The sequence below is a fragment of the Haliaeetus albicilla genome, chromosome 23 (assembly GCF_947461875.1).
Source record: "Haliaeetus albicilla chromosome 23, bHalAlb1.1, whole genome shotgun sequence".
NCBI classification, from domain to species: Eukaryota; Metazoa; Chordata; class Aves; order Accipitriformes; family Accipitridae; genus Haliaeetus; species Haliaeetus albicilla.
Genome location: NC_091505.1, coordinates 22711415 through 22726917, shown reverse-complemented (window position 1 = coordinate 22726917; position 15503 = coordinate 22711415). Strand labels below are relative to the sequence as shown.

General features: G+C 39.6%; 1 protein-coding gene and 1 long non-coding RNA gene across 5 annotated transcripts in view; one reads left to right on the top strand and one right to left on the bottom strand.

The window, feature by feature from the left end:
* Nucleotides 1-15503, top strand: part of DACH2 (dachshund family transcription factor 2) — a 314600-nt gene that overhangs the window by 295164 nt on the left and 3933 nt on the right. For 2 of the 4 annotated variants that reach the window (XM_069811523.1, XM_069811521.1), the window contains exons 8-11: nt 613-758; nt 1291-1438; nt 5436-5555; nt 8633-8698. In XM_069811523.1, the coding sequence (XP_069667624.1) occupies nt 613-758; nt 1291-1438; nt 5436-5555; nt 8633-8698 (480 nt within the window). Of the gene's footprint in view, nt 1-612; nt 759-1290; nt 1439-5435; nt 5580-8632; nt 8699-15503 lie in introns of all 4 variants that reach the window. The other 2 variants (XM_069811522.1, XM_069811520.1) reach the window with 1 other exon arrangement.
* LOC138690752 (uncharacterized) lies at nt 8462-15057 on the bottom strand. Its single transcript, XR_011329529.1, has 2 exons — nt 14236-15057; nt 8462-13853 (listed from the first exon to the last, which is right to left on the bottom strand). It is a non-coding gene; the product is annotated as an uncharacterized lncRNA (long non-coding RNA).

The window sequence follows — 15503 nt, the reverse complement described above, 5'->3', positions numbered from 1 at the left end:
CTCCTCATACCTTCGGTAGCGATAACTCAGCAAAGCATTTTTGGCCACTGCCCGTGACTAAAAAGGCTGACGGTAGCAAGGTACTTGTTAAGAAAACCTGCACCGACACTTTACTGACAATGTGGCGTTGGTGCTAGCTAAGCAGGAGGGGATGACTCAGTGGAGATTATTTACTGCTGAGTATGGGAAGGATAACTTTAAAGGAGTAAAGAGAAGCGATACATTTCTTGATTAGAATTTTGTCAAGGTTATAGCAACAAAAAACGCACATCACAGAATGGCAAACACGATAGAATGAAGAAAGGACATTCGGGTTTAATGAACTGCGTAATACTGTTATAATTCTGTAGTATAATTCTGTAGAATTTGAGATATAATAGTCTATACTCTATTACAGCTGCATTATAGGCTTCAGTATATTTATTATTGTTCTGTACTATTTTGCAAACTTACCTTAGCAACAGTCACAGCTGCCCAAAGACTGAAACAATGTCAATTTTACTAATGTGCTTGTATTTTGACTTCCAGGTAAACGGAATGCTAGTTTCTAGAAATTACTTCTACCTATATTTCCAATGCTTTCTGATGTTGCTTTTAAACCTATCTTTACAGAAGAGGTCCAAATTGCCATTCCAATAATGAAACCAACCTTAGATAAAGTCCAACTGGCTGGACAGGCCTTGCCTCCTGGATTTCCGGCGCCATTTCTTTTTGCTGATGGTCTTTCATCAGTAGAAACACTATTAACCAACATTCAGGTAAATTACTCTCTATAGGCCCAGGCTATGTCATGATAGATAAAATGTGTTTCTTTTTCAATCTCTTTAAAAAGTTTCAGAAACTATTTTATATCTGCAATTCTAATTTCTTTTATTTAATGTAATGCTTAGGTTTCCACTATCTGGCATTATCAATCGTGAAAGGGTTTCATACATTGTCTATTTGACTTAATAGTTGGCAATAATGGTCATATTAAAATTCACCAGTCTCATTATTCCTCTTTTGCTTTTCCCTGCAGTTGATCGAGGTCAGCAATGATATGGCACTCAGTTTGTAATAAACCACATCAGTAGGATGAATTAGCAAAAGCTATACTGAATGATTCCATGCCACAAAATTGTGCATACATAACATTTAGCTACTTCAGATGCCCAGTTGCATTCCACCCCTATAGGTTCCTGCTTTTAATTTTTCTGTTTTCCTGGAGGGTGTAAAAGAAACAAATGGATGAATTTTGTCACTGCTGAAAGAAAATGGTATTTTCAGATCTTACATTTGTGTGTGTTTTAGGGCCTGCTGAAGGTGGCTGTGGACAATGCAAGAGTCCAGGAAAAGCAGATACAGCAGGAAAAGAAAGAGTTAAAGATGGAGCTTTGTAGAGAGAGAGAACTAAGAGAGAGCTTGGAAAGGCAACTCACAGCTGAGCTGCAAAGCAGAGGTGAGTGAATGAAAAATGGAGTTTAGATATCTATTAAATGTATAACCCTTTGGCATTTCCAGCTGGAGCTGTTGAGGACTCGGAGTTAACTGACATTCATACTTCAGTGTAATGCAGCAGTGGACTAGCACTGGTAATGAAAGATTTAAATTTAATAAAAACAGAATGAAGCACACTTTTCCGTAAGCAGACAGAACAGTGACTGAAGGATTATTTCCTGGAGGGCAACTGGCTGCAGAGAGTTTTGGCAGGTTCTGTGGAAGAAAGCTGATTCGGTTTCATGGCTTTTGCATGTATTATTACCACTCCACCTGTGTATTCCCAGCCCGATTTCTTCATTTGACAGCTTTAATTTCTTTTGTTTTCTGCTGTTATTCTCCAAGCATTGAGAATCAGTCTTACTGTGAGAAAGATAGTGTGTCCGTAATTTGGGTATTTAGGTGATTTTTTTCATTACTTTACTACTTATCTAGCCCACATTTCTGTAGTTCAGGTGCTAGTCGGCTAGTTTTTCTCATAGATAACTTCAGTGCAACAAAATAGATGGAACTATGAGAAATTGTCTACCCAAGTGCAAGATCTGAAGCAAATAACCCTAGATAATTTTTTTTTTTTCCATCAGAAGAGTGAGATACAATAGAACTCCCCATATGGGGCCTTCTAAGACAAAACCATGACTGTTTAGAAGCTTTTGATAATAATAGGCAATTAAATTGGTAAATCTGAATTTTTCGCTGTGATATTGCAAAGAAGGCAGTATTCTTTTTAAAATTCAAATCTCCGTCTGAAGGAGAGGAATAGTACTTTATGTGCCAAAAGCTACTTCTAGATTACATCCATGAAATCAGAAAGATAAAACTAGATAAGACCAAAAATGTAGGTGCCAAGTACTACCTTCCTGTGCATTTCGAATTGAAATTAGGTGTGTAGAACAGAGCTGTCTGCAGGACCAAGTCTCGGTAAGAGGCAACAAAGAAGAGCACTTCTAAGTCAAGTTGTGAAGGGTCAGTAAATACTATTGAAGTTGTTAAATTGCAGTGGCTGTTCAGAAATGCTGCATCACCCCAGTCGCGGTGTGGATGAGACTGGTGTATTTTTATAAAACAAAACTTATCTCCCTGTAGGCAAACAGCATACTATGCACGTCCTGAGTCACATTTAAGTCAACAAAAGCCTTAAGCCATTCACAGGCTTTGTTGGCTTCTGGCTCAAAAGAGAATTTCAATAATCAATATCCTCAGAATTGTTTGTCTTTCATGTCATCGCCACATGCACATCTTTATTATCATAGAAAGTCAGAGATAGGCTTTTTCATATGGTTTGCTCAATTTTCCAAAGTTATGTTCTGCAGATCACATTTTGACATTAATATTAAGTCTCTCAGAAATTTCCCATGTAATGGTATTCTTCTTTTTTTCCCCTGACTGGAGCATTCACAAATCCAGAAAGATGTGTAAAAGTCAATAAGGATTTAGATGAACAAGCGGTCACAAAACGTTATGTAAATACTGTGGATTTTCCCAGAAACTTTTCAGGTTTTTTAGTAAATTTTCTAACAATATTTTGTGATTTGAAATTCACAGGTATCTAACATACAGGAGAAGCAACTAAATAAAATGGATGGCAAAATACTGCTTGTATAAATTCAACTTTCATTTTAACAATACTTGTGAGCAATATTTGTCAGAGTGTACACGCTAGCAAACCTGACTCTAAAATAGATGGTAATTTTAAAAGGGCATTTATGTTTTAAGCTCAATTTCTTTTTAGTCTTTTAGTTTTACCTGCCTTTTCTAGTGCCATCGCTTCTCCATATGTTTGATTCCGTAATGAATCCACGGGACTAAGTACTGCTCTGTGGAGTTTGACTACACACGTGAACTGAAGCAGCACAGTGCGAAAGCATTCTTCCATCCTCTGCACAGGCTGCGCTGGGTGGTGGAAATGCAGCACCTTGCGATGAGCTGGGGTATGCTGTGGAAGTGGTCTCTGACCCCTTTCAGAGCTTGCTAAAAATGTTCTCCTGCTGCTTCTGAGGAAGTATGTGGGCATCAGCCTCTGGTCCAACTGATCTTCCTCATGCCAATCAGACATGCCAGCTGACTGCAGGTTTCCTGGAACAAGAGCTGTGCCCAGAAGGAGAGTATTTTCTGGCCGGAGGATACGCTCAGCAGAAGTGTGGTGATGGGCCTGTAGAGATCCTACCACGCAGTTTAAACCAGGGAAGGGAGGCGCAGGTCATACAAAGAAGAGACACAACAGAGTGTTCTTGCAGCACTGGTGAAAAAACAAGTGTAAGAGCCCATTAAAGATAGTTTAATAAGGATAATAAGGACAGTCTGTTAGCCAGCAGGAGCACAGGAAGGGTTGTTGTTGGCAGAGGTGGGTATTTTAGATGTAGTTCTGGCCCAAGTAATGATAACCTGGTGCTGGTGAAAAATAAGGTTAAATATGGGATTAAGATCCAGGGTTTGAAAAGGAAAAGGCTTAAAAGGTGCATTTTATTGCTCGAATTTATATAGGTGAGGAAATACAATCGTAGCCTATGTCAGCAGTTCCCAGTGAAGATATTGATCACCTGGCTACAATTAATACTGTACAATTCTGTAGTTATAGTCTTAATTTTATGTATAGTTAGGTTTAAGGCTAAGATTAGTCAGGAATACCTCTGTTTTCTGCCAAATCTTACATGGCTGTACCAGTGGCCTGTGGATGATCTTTGTCAAGGCACTGTTTCTGCTTTCTGTCTGTAAAAGAGCGAAGATGACTGTAAAGTGCATTGAGATCTAACACAAAGCTGTAGAGGAGCGCTGTATTATTGCATTGTTACCTCTTCTAAGTCCAAACAGCCAGCTACTGTACAGCGTTTCATGGAGTGCTTCAGTCAGAAGGAGAAATTGCTAATGAAGAGAATATACTTGATTTACTTACCCGTGTTACAAGCTTGTTTTCAACCTGCTTCCTACCTGGGAAATTCCCTTTTAATTTCTCTCGGAGATTCTCAACATACACCCAATGCTTTTTTGTTTCTCTCCTTTCTCTGCCTTTCCCTCTTTTTTTTTTCTCCCACTAGTGATGAAGTGCGAATGTACTCAACGTTACTCAGTACATACCCCTTCTCTACGCATTTGATCTTTCATCTGAGTGCGTACCCACTTAACCCAGCTTCTCAATAGCGTTATGCCTGGCTTCTATCTTGGGTGGTGGTTCTTGTTATTCTGCTTCAAAATTAACCCAACTGCTGCTCCATTTTTAACAAAAAAATTACCACCTAATTCCATGGGATTTCACTCTCTACCCCATTGGTATGACATTTCAGATTCTCCAACACTGCACACAGACAGTTTGCCTGCAGAAATAAATTTCATTTCCTTTTACTGTTAGGAAATATAACTAAAACCAAATCTCTGACACATTCAGAAAACTTCCTCCATCCATGAAGAGCGGTCAGGGAAGACATAACCAGTGTGTTTGGATTATCTTTCTAGATAAAACTACAGGAGGAGGAGGGTACAATATAATTCTCAGCATCAAGGGAAAAGGTTAGAATGAAGAGAGATTTATTTAATTCCGAGGATGTACATTGCTGCTGTTGCTAGAAATTAGTTTAAGCCAATGATCTGTTCATCCGAACTCTGCAGAACTGTGGCTGGAATTTAGTCCCAGTTGGTGAGGTCCGTGTGACAGGAACCACTGGGCTGGCTCCGAGACTCTTAGGTTCTGGTCAGGAGACTTAAATCCATGGGGCTGTTCCAGGGTGAGAATAAGGTTTAAGATCTTCAACAAGATCTAAAGCCCTTTCAGATTGTTCGTTGTTTCACTGCAGGATATGGCTTGCAGGTTTTTTTGGTTTTATATCAGATTCATGCCAGAATTTTTTTTTTTTTTCCTCGAGATAGAACTGGGCCCTTGGACATTGAACATAAACTCATTTACTGTCTCCATTATATATTAATTGTGCTTTAACAGCTACTCTTACAATATATTTACATTTCAGCAACAATTCAGAAACGCTTGAAGAAAGAAAAAAAGGCAAAGAGAAAATTGCAGGAGGCTTTGGAATTTGAATCAAAGAGAAGAGAACAAGTGGAACAGGCACTGAAACAGGCCACATCAGGTGACGGTCTCAGGATGTTAAATGGTAATGTCTTAGTTGGCCTTTCACAGTTAGCTTAAAATGATGTTTAATTGAGTGAAAAAAAGTAAGATGATGCACAAAGCAAATTCCAGAATAAAAAGCCACAATCCTTTCCTGAAATAATAAAAAAATCTATTTCAGGCCATGTGCTCTGGGTCACGAATTAAAAAAGTAAGTCTGCAACTAGAGAAACAGACAGAGCAGTTTACACAGACATGACAAGAAATGCTGAATATATTACCAGAGAAATCTGTTACAGTGCCAGCTAAGACAATGTGAAATTTGGTTCCTATAAGGTTCTCTGAACTCTCCTCTCCCAGCAGATTCGTTTTTAGAACTGCTGAGCTTCATTTTAAAAGCGGTTTGGCTGAAGTTTGCTCAGCCTCAGGACCTATGAAGTTTGTTAAATATGTATCAGCTTTCAGAGCTGACTAGGTTTTGAATACTTCCCAAATATTCTTGTGAAACAAAAACAAATCAGTTAATCTCCTAACAGGGTGATTATGTTTTTGGGTAGTGGGAGGATTTGCCTCTCTTGCTTAATGTGGTTCTGGCCAAAGTTTAGAGCTTTGGTTTGAATCTAAGACTGAACCTAGTTGAGTTTTAATTCATTTCAGGTTCCGTAGCTAAGGTTCAGTCTGTGCGTCCCTACCCCGAAGTCTCTGCAGAGGCTCATGAATCAGAGTTACATTCAGCCTCTGCTGCGTTTGTGTGTCATGTAGTCTTTGCGTTAACTTTGTGCTGCCTGCTTCGGGCACTGCTGGCAACCGAGCCATAATAACATAAGCAGACTGCAAAAACGGCCTGAACTGTTGAGTACAAATAATGACTTTAGCTTGTCTTGAGTTCTCAGTCGTGAGGGCTACCCAAACTGTTTTTTACAGTTAGGGCAAGCCTGTCTGCGTGAACTGCCGCTGCAACACTCTGCAATGGACTGCGAGTTGTGATTTATCTAGAGCACCTAAGAGATATAAACTCTTTAAGTACGAGAGCAACATCTTTCAGAGGCATTCTCATCTGCTGGGTTTTATAGTCCAGCATATCACTGCAGCCAGGAACTGGCTGGCGTTTCTGATGTACTGACAGTGAACGGTGGTGATTCAGACATGGATATACAGCTTGCAGTTGCGCTGTGGTAAGGGACAATGACCCAGGGGAGAGTGGGTGGACAGAGCCAGCAGAAACCTTTTCCACCACCTCCGCTGGATCAGAAAAACGCCCAGATCGGATCCCACAGACATAGCCAGCACCTTGAGATGAATGTCAGAAAAAAACTAAAATCCTTATGTTCTGTAAGGTCATTCACCCAGATTCTGCCGTCGCTGGTAAGCACCTGCCGCTTGCACGACAGTTAGGAGTACTCAGCAGTTCTGCAAGCCACAAATTAAAGGGTACCAACATGCCAGCAATGTGATTAACAGATCTTTACATCTGCTATTGTGGGCCTGGCTGCTAACGTTTTGATTTGCAGGCGCACTCAGGTAGTCATATATATGTTAGTGCCTGCAAGAAGCTGATATTTACATGCTAATCTGATTGCACATGCAAATCAGGTAGCTCATTAGCATCTTAATCCACAATTTAATTGCAGGTACAATTTTATGACAACAAAATGTGAAGGGCTATTCTGAATATTTTTAATTTAACTCTGACAGTCTGTCTCATTTAACAGATGCTGTTATTAGTTACAGATGACTTTGTCATTTTACGTATGTACAACATGTACTCTAGGAGGTTTGAAAAGAAAGAACCTTTTTAGATTAATAGACCAGTGCCCTGAACTTCCCTTCAAAACGGGAATCTGAATAAGGGAAACTCTCTGTGGTAGCAGTCACTTGTAATTTTATACAAAAAAATTGTATACGTGAAAATATTATTCATTTGATCGTATATATTTACAGGGCTGCATATACATACATCACATATATTTCATTTACACATATATTACTGAGATATTACTCATATTACTCTTCTGTGTATGGACTATACTTTAATGGGTTGCCCTGCTTTGACATAGAGTTCGGTTAGGCTGTAGGGTGACCAGCAAAATGTCATCTTTGCAATAGATACTGACACTCCAACTGAAGTGATCTGAGAAAGAAAGCAACGGTACAGTTATTCTCTGTTCGAGAAAGTCCAGAACAGGCTTCTACACAGAAAAACTTCAAAACTGTATACGCAGCTCCCTTTCAGGTGTGGGTCTTTTTCTTGCTGTAATTTCTAAGTAAGTGCTGTGTTACAAGGGAAGCAGATGTTTCTGCAGGATTTGAGGTGCCATAGATTCAAATCACATACCCTTCATGCTAATCCTTGTTGGCACAAGGTGGATAATGGCATCTGTTATCATAACACCCTGGGGTGTTTGAGCCCCCGCCCCCACCCCAAAGGACTGTGCATACAGAGGTATTATCAATATGGAATTAAATAGTTCAAAAGTGCATATCATTATGAGACTCTCTCTCAACTTGGAAAAAAGAGCACAATCCATTTTGGAAGGCTCTTCTCAGAAATCTGGAAACGTTTCACATAATACCACATATGTCATTTTGCTTTGGGTGCATGCTTACAACATCCTGACCTGAGTCTTCTAAATGGAATTTGCACAGTCCTTATCTGTAACATGCACTCATACCAATGGATACGCAGAAACGTGTTGACTGGCATTGGCTATAGTCTTTAGTTCTGTACTTTTGCAGGTATATGGCCAGGAGAGTCAATGTAGTTTAATATTATAACAGTTTAATTTCAACTTTTATTTTTCATATGTCAGATGCCCTCATTCTCCAAGAGAATTTTCCAGACATATTAATATCATGTGTTGGTTATTATCTGATCGTCAGACAAATGTGAAGCCCGTTAAAAATAATTCACTGTGAGACCAGTAATGTTTGCACATTTTGGAAACAATTTACTACTGAAAATTCCATGAAGACCAAATGTTTTATGCAAGACCGTGTAACTTGGAGATCACCCTAGTTTGCTATAAATATTTTTCGAAAGATGCATGAGAGAAGGGCGAAGGGGAATGCATTAATCTTCAGTGTCACATCTTTCAGATGCTGGAATCCCAGATATGGAAATAGAACACAACGGAACCCAACATGACAGTGCAGCAATGCAAGGTGCAGTATGTTCCACATCCCATCACATACATGTTCACCATGAGCCATATTAAAAATTAAATGAAATGCAGAATAGTTTTTGTCTCTGTTTTCTGCTTTAAGATAAATGTAAATTACACAACTTCATTTAGGTTTTGTGCTCAATAAAGAAAACCTTTGAAAGATCAGTACTTTACAAGACCAGAAATTAAATTTGTTTAAATAGAGGCATGGGAAACTCATATTTAGCTATGAGATATATGTGCTTAGTTCAAAAGTGATTTTACATATGATTTATCTTTTTTAAATGTTTTACCTCTGATTCTTACCTAGCTATCAAGACCATAGGTGTTTTCAAAAAATACATAAACTGTAGGTGGAAAAAGAAAGTCATGTTCATGTTATGAGCAATTGTACAGTGCTCCATTTTCCTCCCTGTTCAGTGACTGTTTGTAAATACAGAACATGCATCTATTGTCTGAGTGCTTCCCAAAGAATAATAAATGCATTCTGACTATAGGCGTGTGAAGTAAGGGAGTTGTGTAATCGTCATTCAGGGGAGCCGAGATACAGAGATCTTAGGGGTTGTATCCATTACCACTGGAAGCCTGTTTGAGACACCCAGAAAATCCGTGGTCAAATCTGATCTGAGCAATCTGACCATAGAAATTCTCTTGACTTTGGAGAAAGTCCAGTTTTGTAATGTTGGTTTTCTATAAAACCAACCTTATTCTCCCTTCAACCCTGTGCTGTATTCATTACACACCATTCAGCTCTGCGCTGGCTGCTATAGCAGCTTGGAGACAGCTGCCTCTTTCAATATAACTGCTGCTTCTTAGAGCACTTCCACCCTTTCTACTGAATCATGTAACGGTAATGTGCAAAAAATAATCTGTGTTGAAGTAACTAAAGACAGTCCCCTTCTGTGTAGACAGAAGAGGGACTGCAGTACAGTTATAGATACAAACATAACTTCTAGCATTTCTCAACTGTTAAAGGCTTGACTTTGCATACCTCTGGTATGCATCTGTCATCCATCTGTCATCTATACAGGAAAGCTTTCAAATATTTTTACTGCTGTCTCTTTTTGTGATTTTAGGTTCATATGCTACGTATTACATAGAAGGAGAATCACAACTTTATTGTAATGCAGATATATACATATAACGTGTGTACATACATGTACACATATGATTAGAATCGTGCTCTAAATATTGCAATTGGAACATCATTACTGCCAGAAACAGTCAAAATATAGGATAAGCACTTGGGACACATGTATTTAAATTTGACAAGCAAAATATTCTTAATGGTTCTGATCTATTTATGATACCTGCTGAGATGAGTGCTCAGTGCTCTTCCAAAAAGATTCTGAGAGTCAAAGCTGAATCTGGACAGAATCTAGTAAAAAAAGAAGTGGATTTCAATTTTCAATTGAAGAAAAAAAGTTACAGTTGGCTCAAGTGAGTCTTCCCATGAAAAATGATTATAAATAACTGTGGGGAAAGTGATGCATAGCCACTTCCAACAACCATTTACTTAGCAGAAGGAATTAAGAGAACTTTCTTGTACTTCCTATAGGCTATTGATATACAATAAAACCTCATGATTTTATGATTTTTATTTCAGGTTGGTTTTTGGGTTGGGGGTTTTTTTGTGTTTGTTTTTTTTTTTTAATCTGATCCCAACTACATCAGTCTTTAGTTTTAACAGGGTTTGGATCATGAAGTTTTTGTTCAGGTTAAAAGCCTGAAGAAAGGGAGAACTGGATATCCACTAATGTTCAGTATCTCTGAGCTTGGTGGCCCTCTGTGAAGGCAGAATGTGACTTGCGCAGTAGACGTTTTAAACCTGTCCTGTACTCCTCAATGGCAAAGCATCTCTTCACCACAGTAATGAATGACAGTGTACGCTGACTTCTGTGACAGTTCTGGTGCGGTAATCCTGTTCATACGTAAACGTGTGATGAGTTTAGCCAGTTTTTCACTAAGGACTCTCAGCTGATAAAAAGGTTTCTGAAGAGCTCTCTATAGAGCTTGTTTAGATTTCAAAGTGCTTCTGTCCTGTGGCACCATCTCTTTCATTTTTATTTATGCTGATACTATAATATCTTTTTATTCTTTTTTCCTTTGATTACAATTTTTGTACTTGACAGCTACTATTGCGCTGCCGTCTTTAACAATTTGAGCACACTCCCTCATTGCCCCCTTCATTTGCTGCCTTTGTTTTTTGGGCCCTGGGAGGAGGAAGGGTCAAAACACATGTCCCTAATACAAAGCTGTTTCCAAGCTTCCAAAATCTCTCTCTATTGCACAGAAAAAAGCTTTAGCATCAATGCAGACCTTTCTTCTTCTGTTGTCAATAGCTCTGCTGGACAGAAATCTATCATTCACACAGCGCCTTTCCTTTGAAATTCAATTAGTTTCACTGCCAGTATCTCCTTAAGACGGTTTAAAGGAAAATTACAAAAATACTATGCAGCCACCTTTCACAGTGATTAAGTCATATCATGTCTTATGCTCATTTCTTAAAATTATTTTATTAACACAAGCTGTTCATATACTGGGATTCTGATCCGCACTGTAAATCTTTTCCATGTAGTTGACGCATTTTCTCTTTGCTTTGTATATTAATTGAACAGAAATTTTGTGCAGACGAGACTTGAAACTTTTTTGAACTTTACAGTCTAATACCTCCATCCTCTGTATACGTGATCTTCTAGTCCAGCATAGCTTGAACTGAGAGAAGCTTTTCAGCTGACAGAACGGAAAAGTAAGAGTTGCTGGAGTCGTGAAGGCCCCTGCATAGTTGAGCGGTGCAGGAGAGGGTGATGCATGCACACAGATACCCTTCTGGCCTTGCTTCCATAACTCACTTGTGGGCCAGCAAGATAGTGCATCAACCATTTTATCAACCAATCTCCGTTTCACATAAAATAAACATACTGGGTGTCATTAAGTGCACCTTCAGATCAATGATTTTTGCAAATGACATTCAAGTACCATTCGAGTAGTGCATTTTTGCTGATAAAAGCAAATTAAATTAGCACAACTACAAGTGTGCTGATAAAAACTAAAACCGAACAGCAGCACCATTAGCTAACAAAGTAATATTTTCTCTTTACTGCTTTCTGCCATTTAGTTATTATCCTATTGGAAATCTAATTATAATCCTTTTACTCCCTAGTCAAACTTCACAGTTTTTGCAAGCTTAGCACTGACAAGTGATTTCATTACATTTGATTGCCCGCGCCCAGATTGACTTAACTTCACTCCGAGACCTAAAAGCCCTCTCAGTTTCTCAGATTCCCTGTTTGCACATTACAGCAACAGCTCCTTTAATTAATTAGCATGAACAGCAGTAACATGAACTGCTGAACAGAAAATAACATCATTTTATGATCGCAGGGAGACTTCTCCTTTTGCATGTTTATACCTTAGTTAACTTTTGTATTACTATATTTCATTGTTAGGGGATATTGGAACAATCAGCAAAGCAATGTTATCTTAAAATTTTAAAAAATAGATGTTACCATAATACTTGATGATAACAATTTACAAAAAATAAAAGACTCTAAAATTCAAGAAGGAGGCAGCGGCATAGCAGACAGACTTTCCTGAGGTGAAAACATGGTTCAAAGGAAATGTGGTTCACTGTACCTGCAACAGGAGGGTGACACTGGGCGGCTGCTGCTGCTGCTTTTGTTTGTGAAATAACCTGGCAGAGATTTAGCACAAAAACTCTCAGTTACCGTGAATAACTTTTTATTTTTATCTGTTTGCCAAAGATGAAGGACTGTTGGAAGTTTGGAATGCATTTTGGTTCTTATTATTTAGAAAACTGGGCTATATTTTTCCAATATTCTGATATAACCAGCCAGCTTTCAAATCCAGCCTATGGTAAAAAGGGACAGAAAAGAGAGAGGTAGTGTTTTTAAGACGTTTAACAACTTTGGTACTGTATCAAATCATACCTGCAAATGCTGCAATCCACTGAAACCCAGTGATGCTGCGGAATTTCAGAGTACTCTACAACTGTAAGAGACAAATTCAATGTCTTGGAAATTACACTGTTATTGTCTTGGTCTTGCTTTCACTGAAAAAAATGTTCAAGCACTTGCAATTTTGTGTAAGACAAGACCTGTGATTAGAAACTAAGCAGAGGCCTGGTATTTTCCTTGTGAGCGAGATCTTCGCTGTCTTCGTTTGAATCTTAGGCCTTTTCTTCTTCCTCCTGTCCAAGCAGTTCTCTGTCTCTGGTGCGTGTCCTGCTCTGGATGCTCTGACTTATTAAACGTCTAGCAGTTACCTTGTGCTGTGTCATATTGCAGTGTTTCTAGAAGAACTCTTTTGAAGTTTGTGTGCAATTACCAGACTGTCACATCCGTGCACACAGCGGCCACACGCTGCTGAAAGCCGTCTCGTTAGCTGCTAACCAAGAAAAGGGCCCTCTTTAGTAACTAGCCAGGAGATTACTGCGCTAACTGACTACATGGCTCGCCTGCTGGTGATACAAATTGCAGGGCTTTAAAAATAACAGTGTCGTTGATCTTAGTCTCAGTGTTATTTCTACTTCTGGTACGCAGTGGTGTTCCGAGTATCTCTCTCTCGGTAAGCACGTACACACGCACATACGAGGGAGGAAGCTGAGATTTTGTGATTTACTGGAAACAAAAAGGTGGGCAGAGGTTTCCCCTGGAGACTGCTGAGTGTGAAGGTCCGTACCTTTCTGTTCCTACAAAGGGCTGAAACATTTATTCAATAATTCAGTGTCAGTAGGCTTGAATATTTCCTAAGCAGCAACCACTATGTTACCTCCCTGTCTACTAAAACTGACAACAGTAATCCAGCATCTGCATAGTTTGTATTCAGTGAACATATTCTGGTCCTCGGCTACTGTTACTTATTAGAAATCCTATTTAATGTGCAAGTTTTTGAGTCCATGAACATGGATGTGGAAATATTTGACAGGGTCGACTCAGTAGTCCTAAGCACAAAGTAAGTGGGGAAGGAAGCCCAAATGCAGGAGGTCGAGGAGCGTGCAGCGCCGAAGGGTCGGGTGCCAGGTCCTGCCTGCTGCGGGAGCGAGGACGCGCAGGGAGGAGAGGTCGGGTACCGCTCCCCGCAGGGAGGCTCATCAGCTCAGCCAGCGTTAGACAACATCAGAGAGTGCACATCTGCAGGGGTGGAAAAGAGGCGATATGAAAGAGCGGGGGATTAGAAGAAAGCAAACCAACTTCATTAGTACTGCTGCTCTCAGGAGCAGCATTTATTGTCCACATTTGTCCCTGAGTCTAGAGGAAACCAAGCCCTGCTCATGGTGTGTTATTTTTTCTCTTTCACTGCTCAGTTTGGAAAATATTTACAGATAGATAAATGGAAGGGAAAAGTTTTGCTGGACAGCTAATGAAGAGGCAAAGAAGTCAGTTTTACCCACTGTTGTCATTCAGCTGAATGACGAGCCCAAAAACATGAGAACTGGCTGCAGGCCAGGTCTTTTTTTTTCATGGTAGTGAAGGGATTCTTTTCTGCATTTTTCGTAATTGCTGTGGTCCTCACCTCGCTAGCCGGGGCCAGGGTGTAGCTTCCTTCCACAACAGTCAGCACTCCTGTTTGCTAAGAGGTTTAGGGAAAGAGATTTTTTTTTTGAGGGATATCATCCCCAGCAGAAGCAAACTGTTCTCTGATTTTTCTTTTTCTTTCTGCAAAAGAAGAGACTGATTCAAACTAATTAGCCCCAGCTTTGCACATTAGATTTATTGTTACAGCATTGTATTTTCCATGTGTCGCTGCATCCAAAGCTCAGCCTGGCTCTTGATCTACCTGAAATGCTGACTGTTTACGTAGCCTAGGAAGGGTGCAGGGCTCCGCTCCTGTCCAGCACACTCATGGTATCATGTGAGACTCTTTGATTCAACCCCTCGAGTAGGAGTTGCGCAAAGCCTCCGAGAGCACACAGGTCTTCCCTCCTGCCGCTCTTCTCTCTGCAGAAACACAGCCACGTCTCAGCTCTGCCTAACCTTTGTTTTAGCAGCACTCCCAACTCCTCCTTCATCTAAATTGGCAAAGAGGGATTTTCAGTTTATTATTTCATCTCTGCTACCCATATTCCCTGCAGCATGTAGTGCTGGGGTTTATTTTTTAAATTGCATGAATAATTTACAGTTACTGATACAACAGATTTATCCTTGTTTTCTTATTATGTAGCAGATCCCAAATTTCCTTCCTCCAATGACTTTCTCCTCCAATTTACAGTGTGCTAAAGTTACCTGAACAATCCCAAGCTGTAGCTGTGTCGGTTAATGGCAGGTAGCCCGCTGCGTCGCTCCCCTTCCTGGGCTGGATTTGCTCACCGGCGTTACTGGGGCGCATTTCCTTATGCAAGTTCCTTATGCATTTCCTTATGCAAGTTTTTGAGGGTACACATGGAAGTTTTGTTTTAAAGTACTTTTATGGAAATACAGCTGAATTACTAACTAAAACCAAAGATATTACAAACAAAGCCTCACAAAGGATTCAGAAAATTCAGAGATGCTGAACAGGCTGAAAAAAGGAAAGGGAAAAAAAAAAAGTGAATAAATATGCAGGTGATAATTATTGCTTTTGGATTTGTCCTTTATACACACATTAAAACCTTGAAAGGAAAAGACAAACGATAATACTGTTGCCAAAAGAGAGTGCAAGAGAGGAACATATACCCTGGACTAACAACTCAGGGAAGACAACACCATCCTGAGGGAAAATTACAATTATTAACATAGGCTCTGGCTCACTGAGAAATTGTGAGATCTTTACTTGTCTTATACATTGTGAAGGAGAAAAAAAAT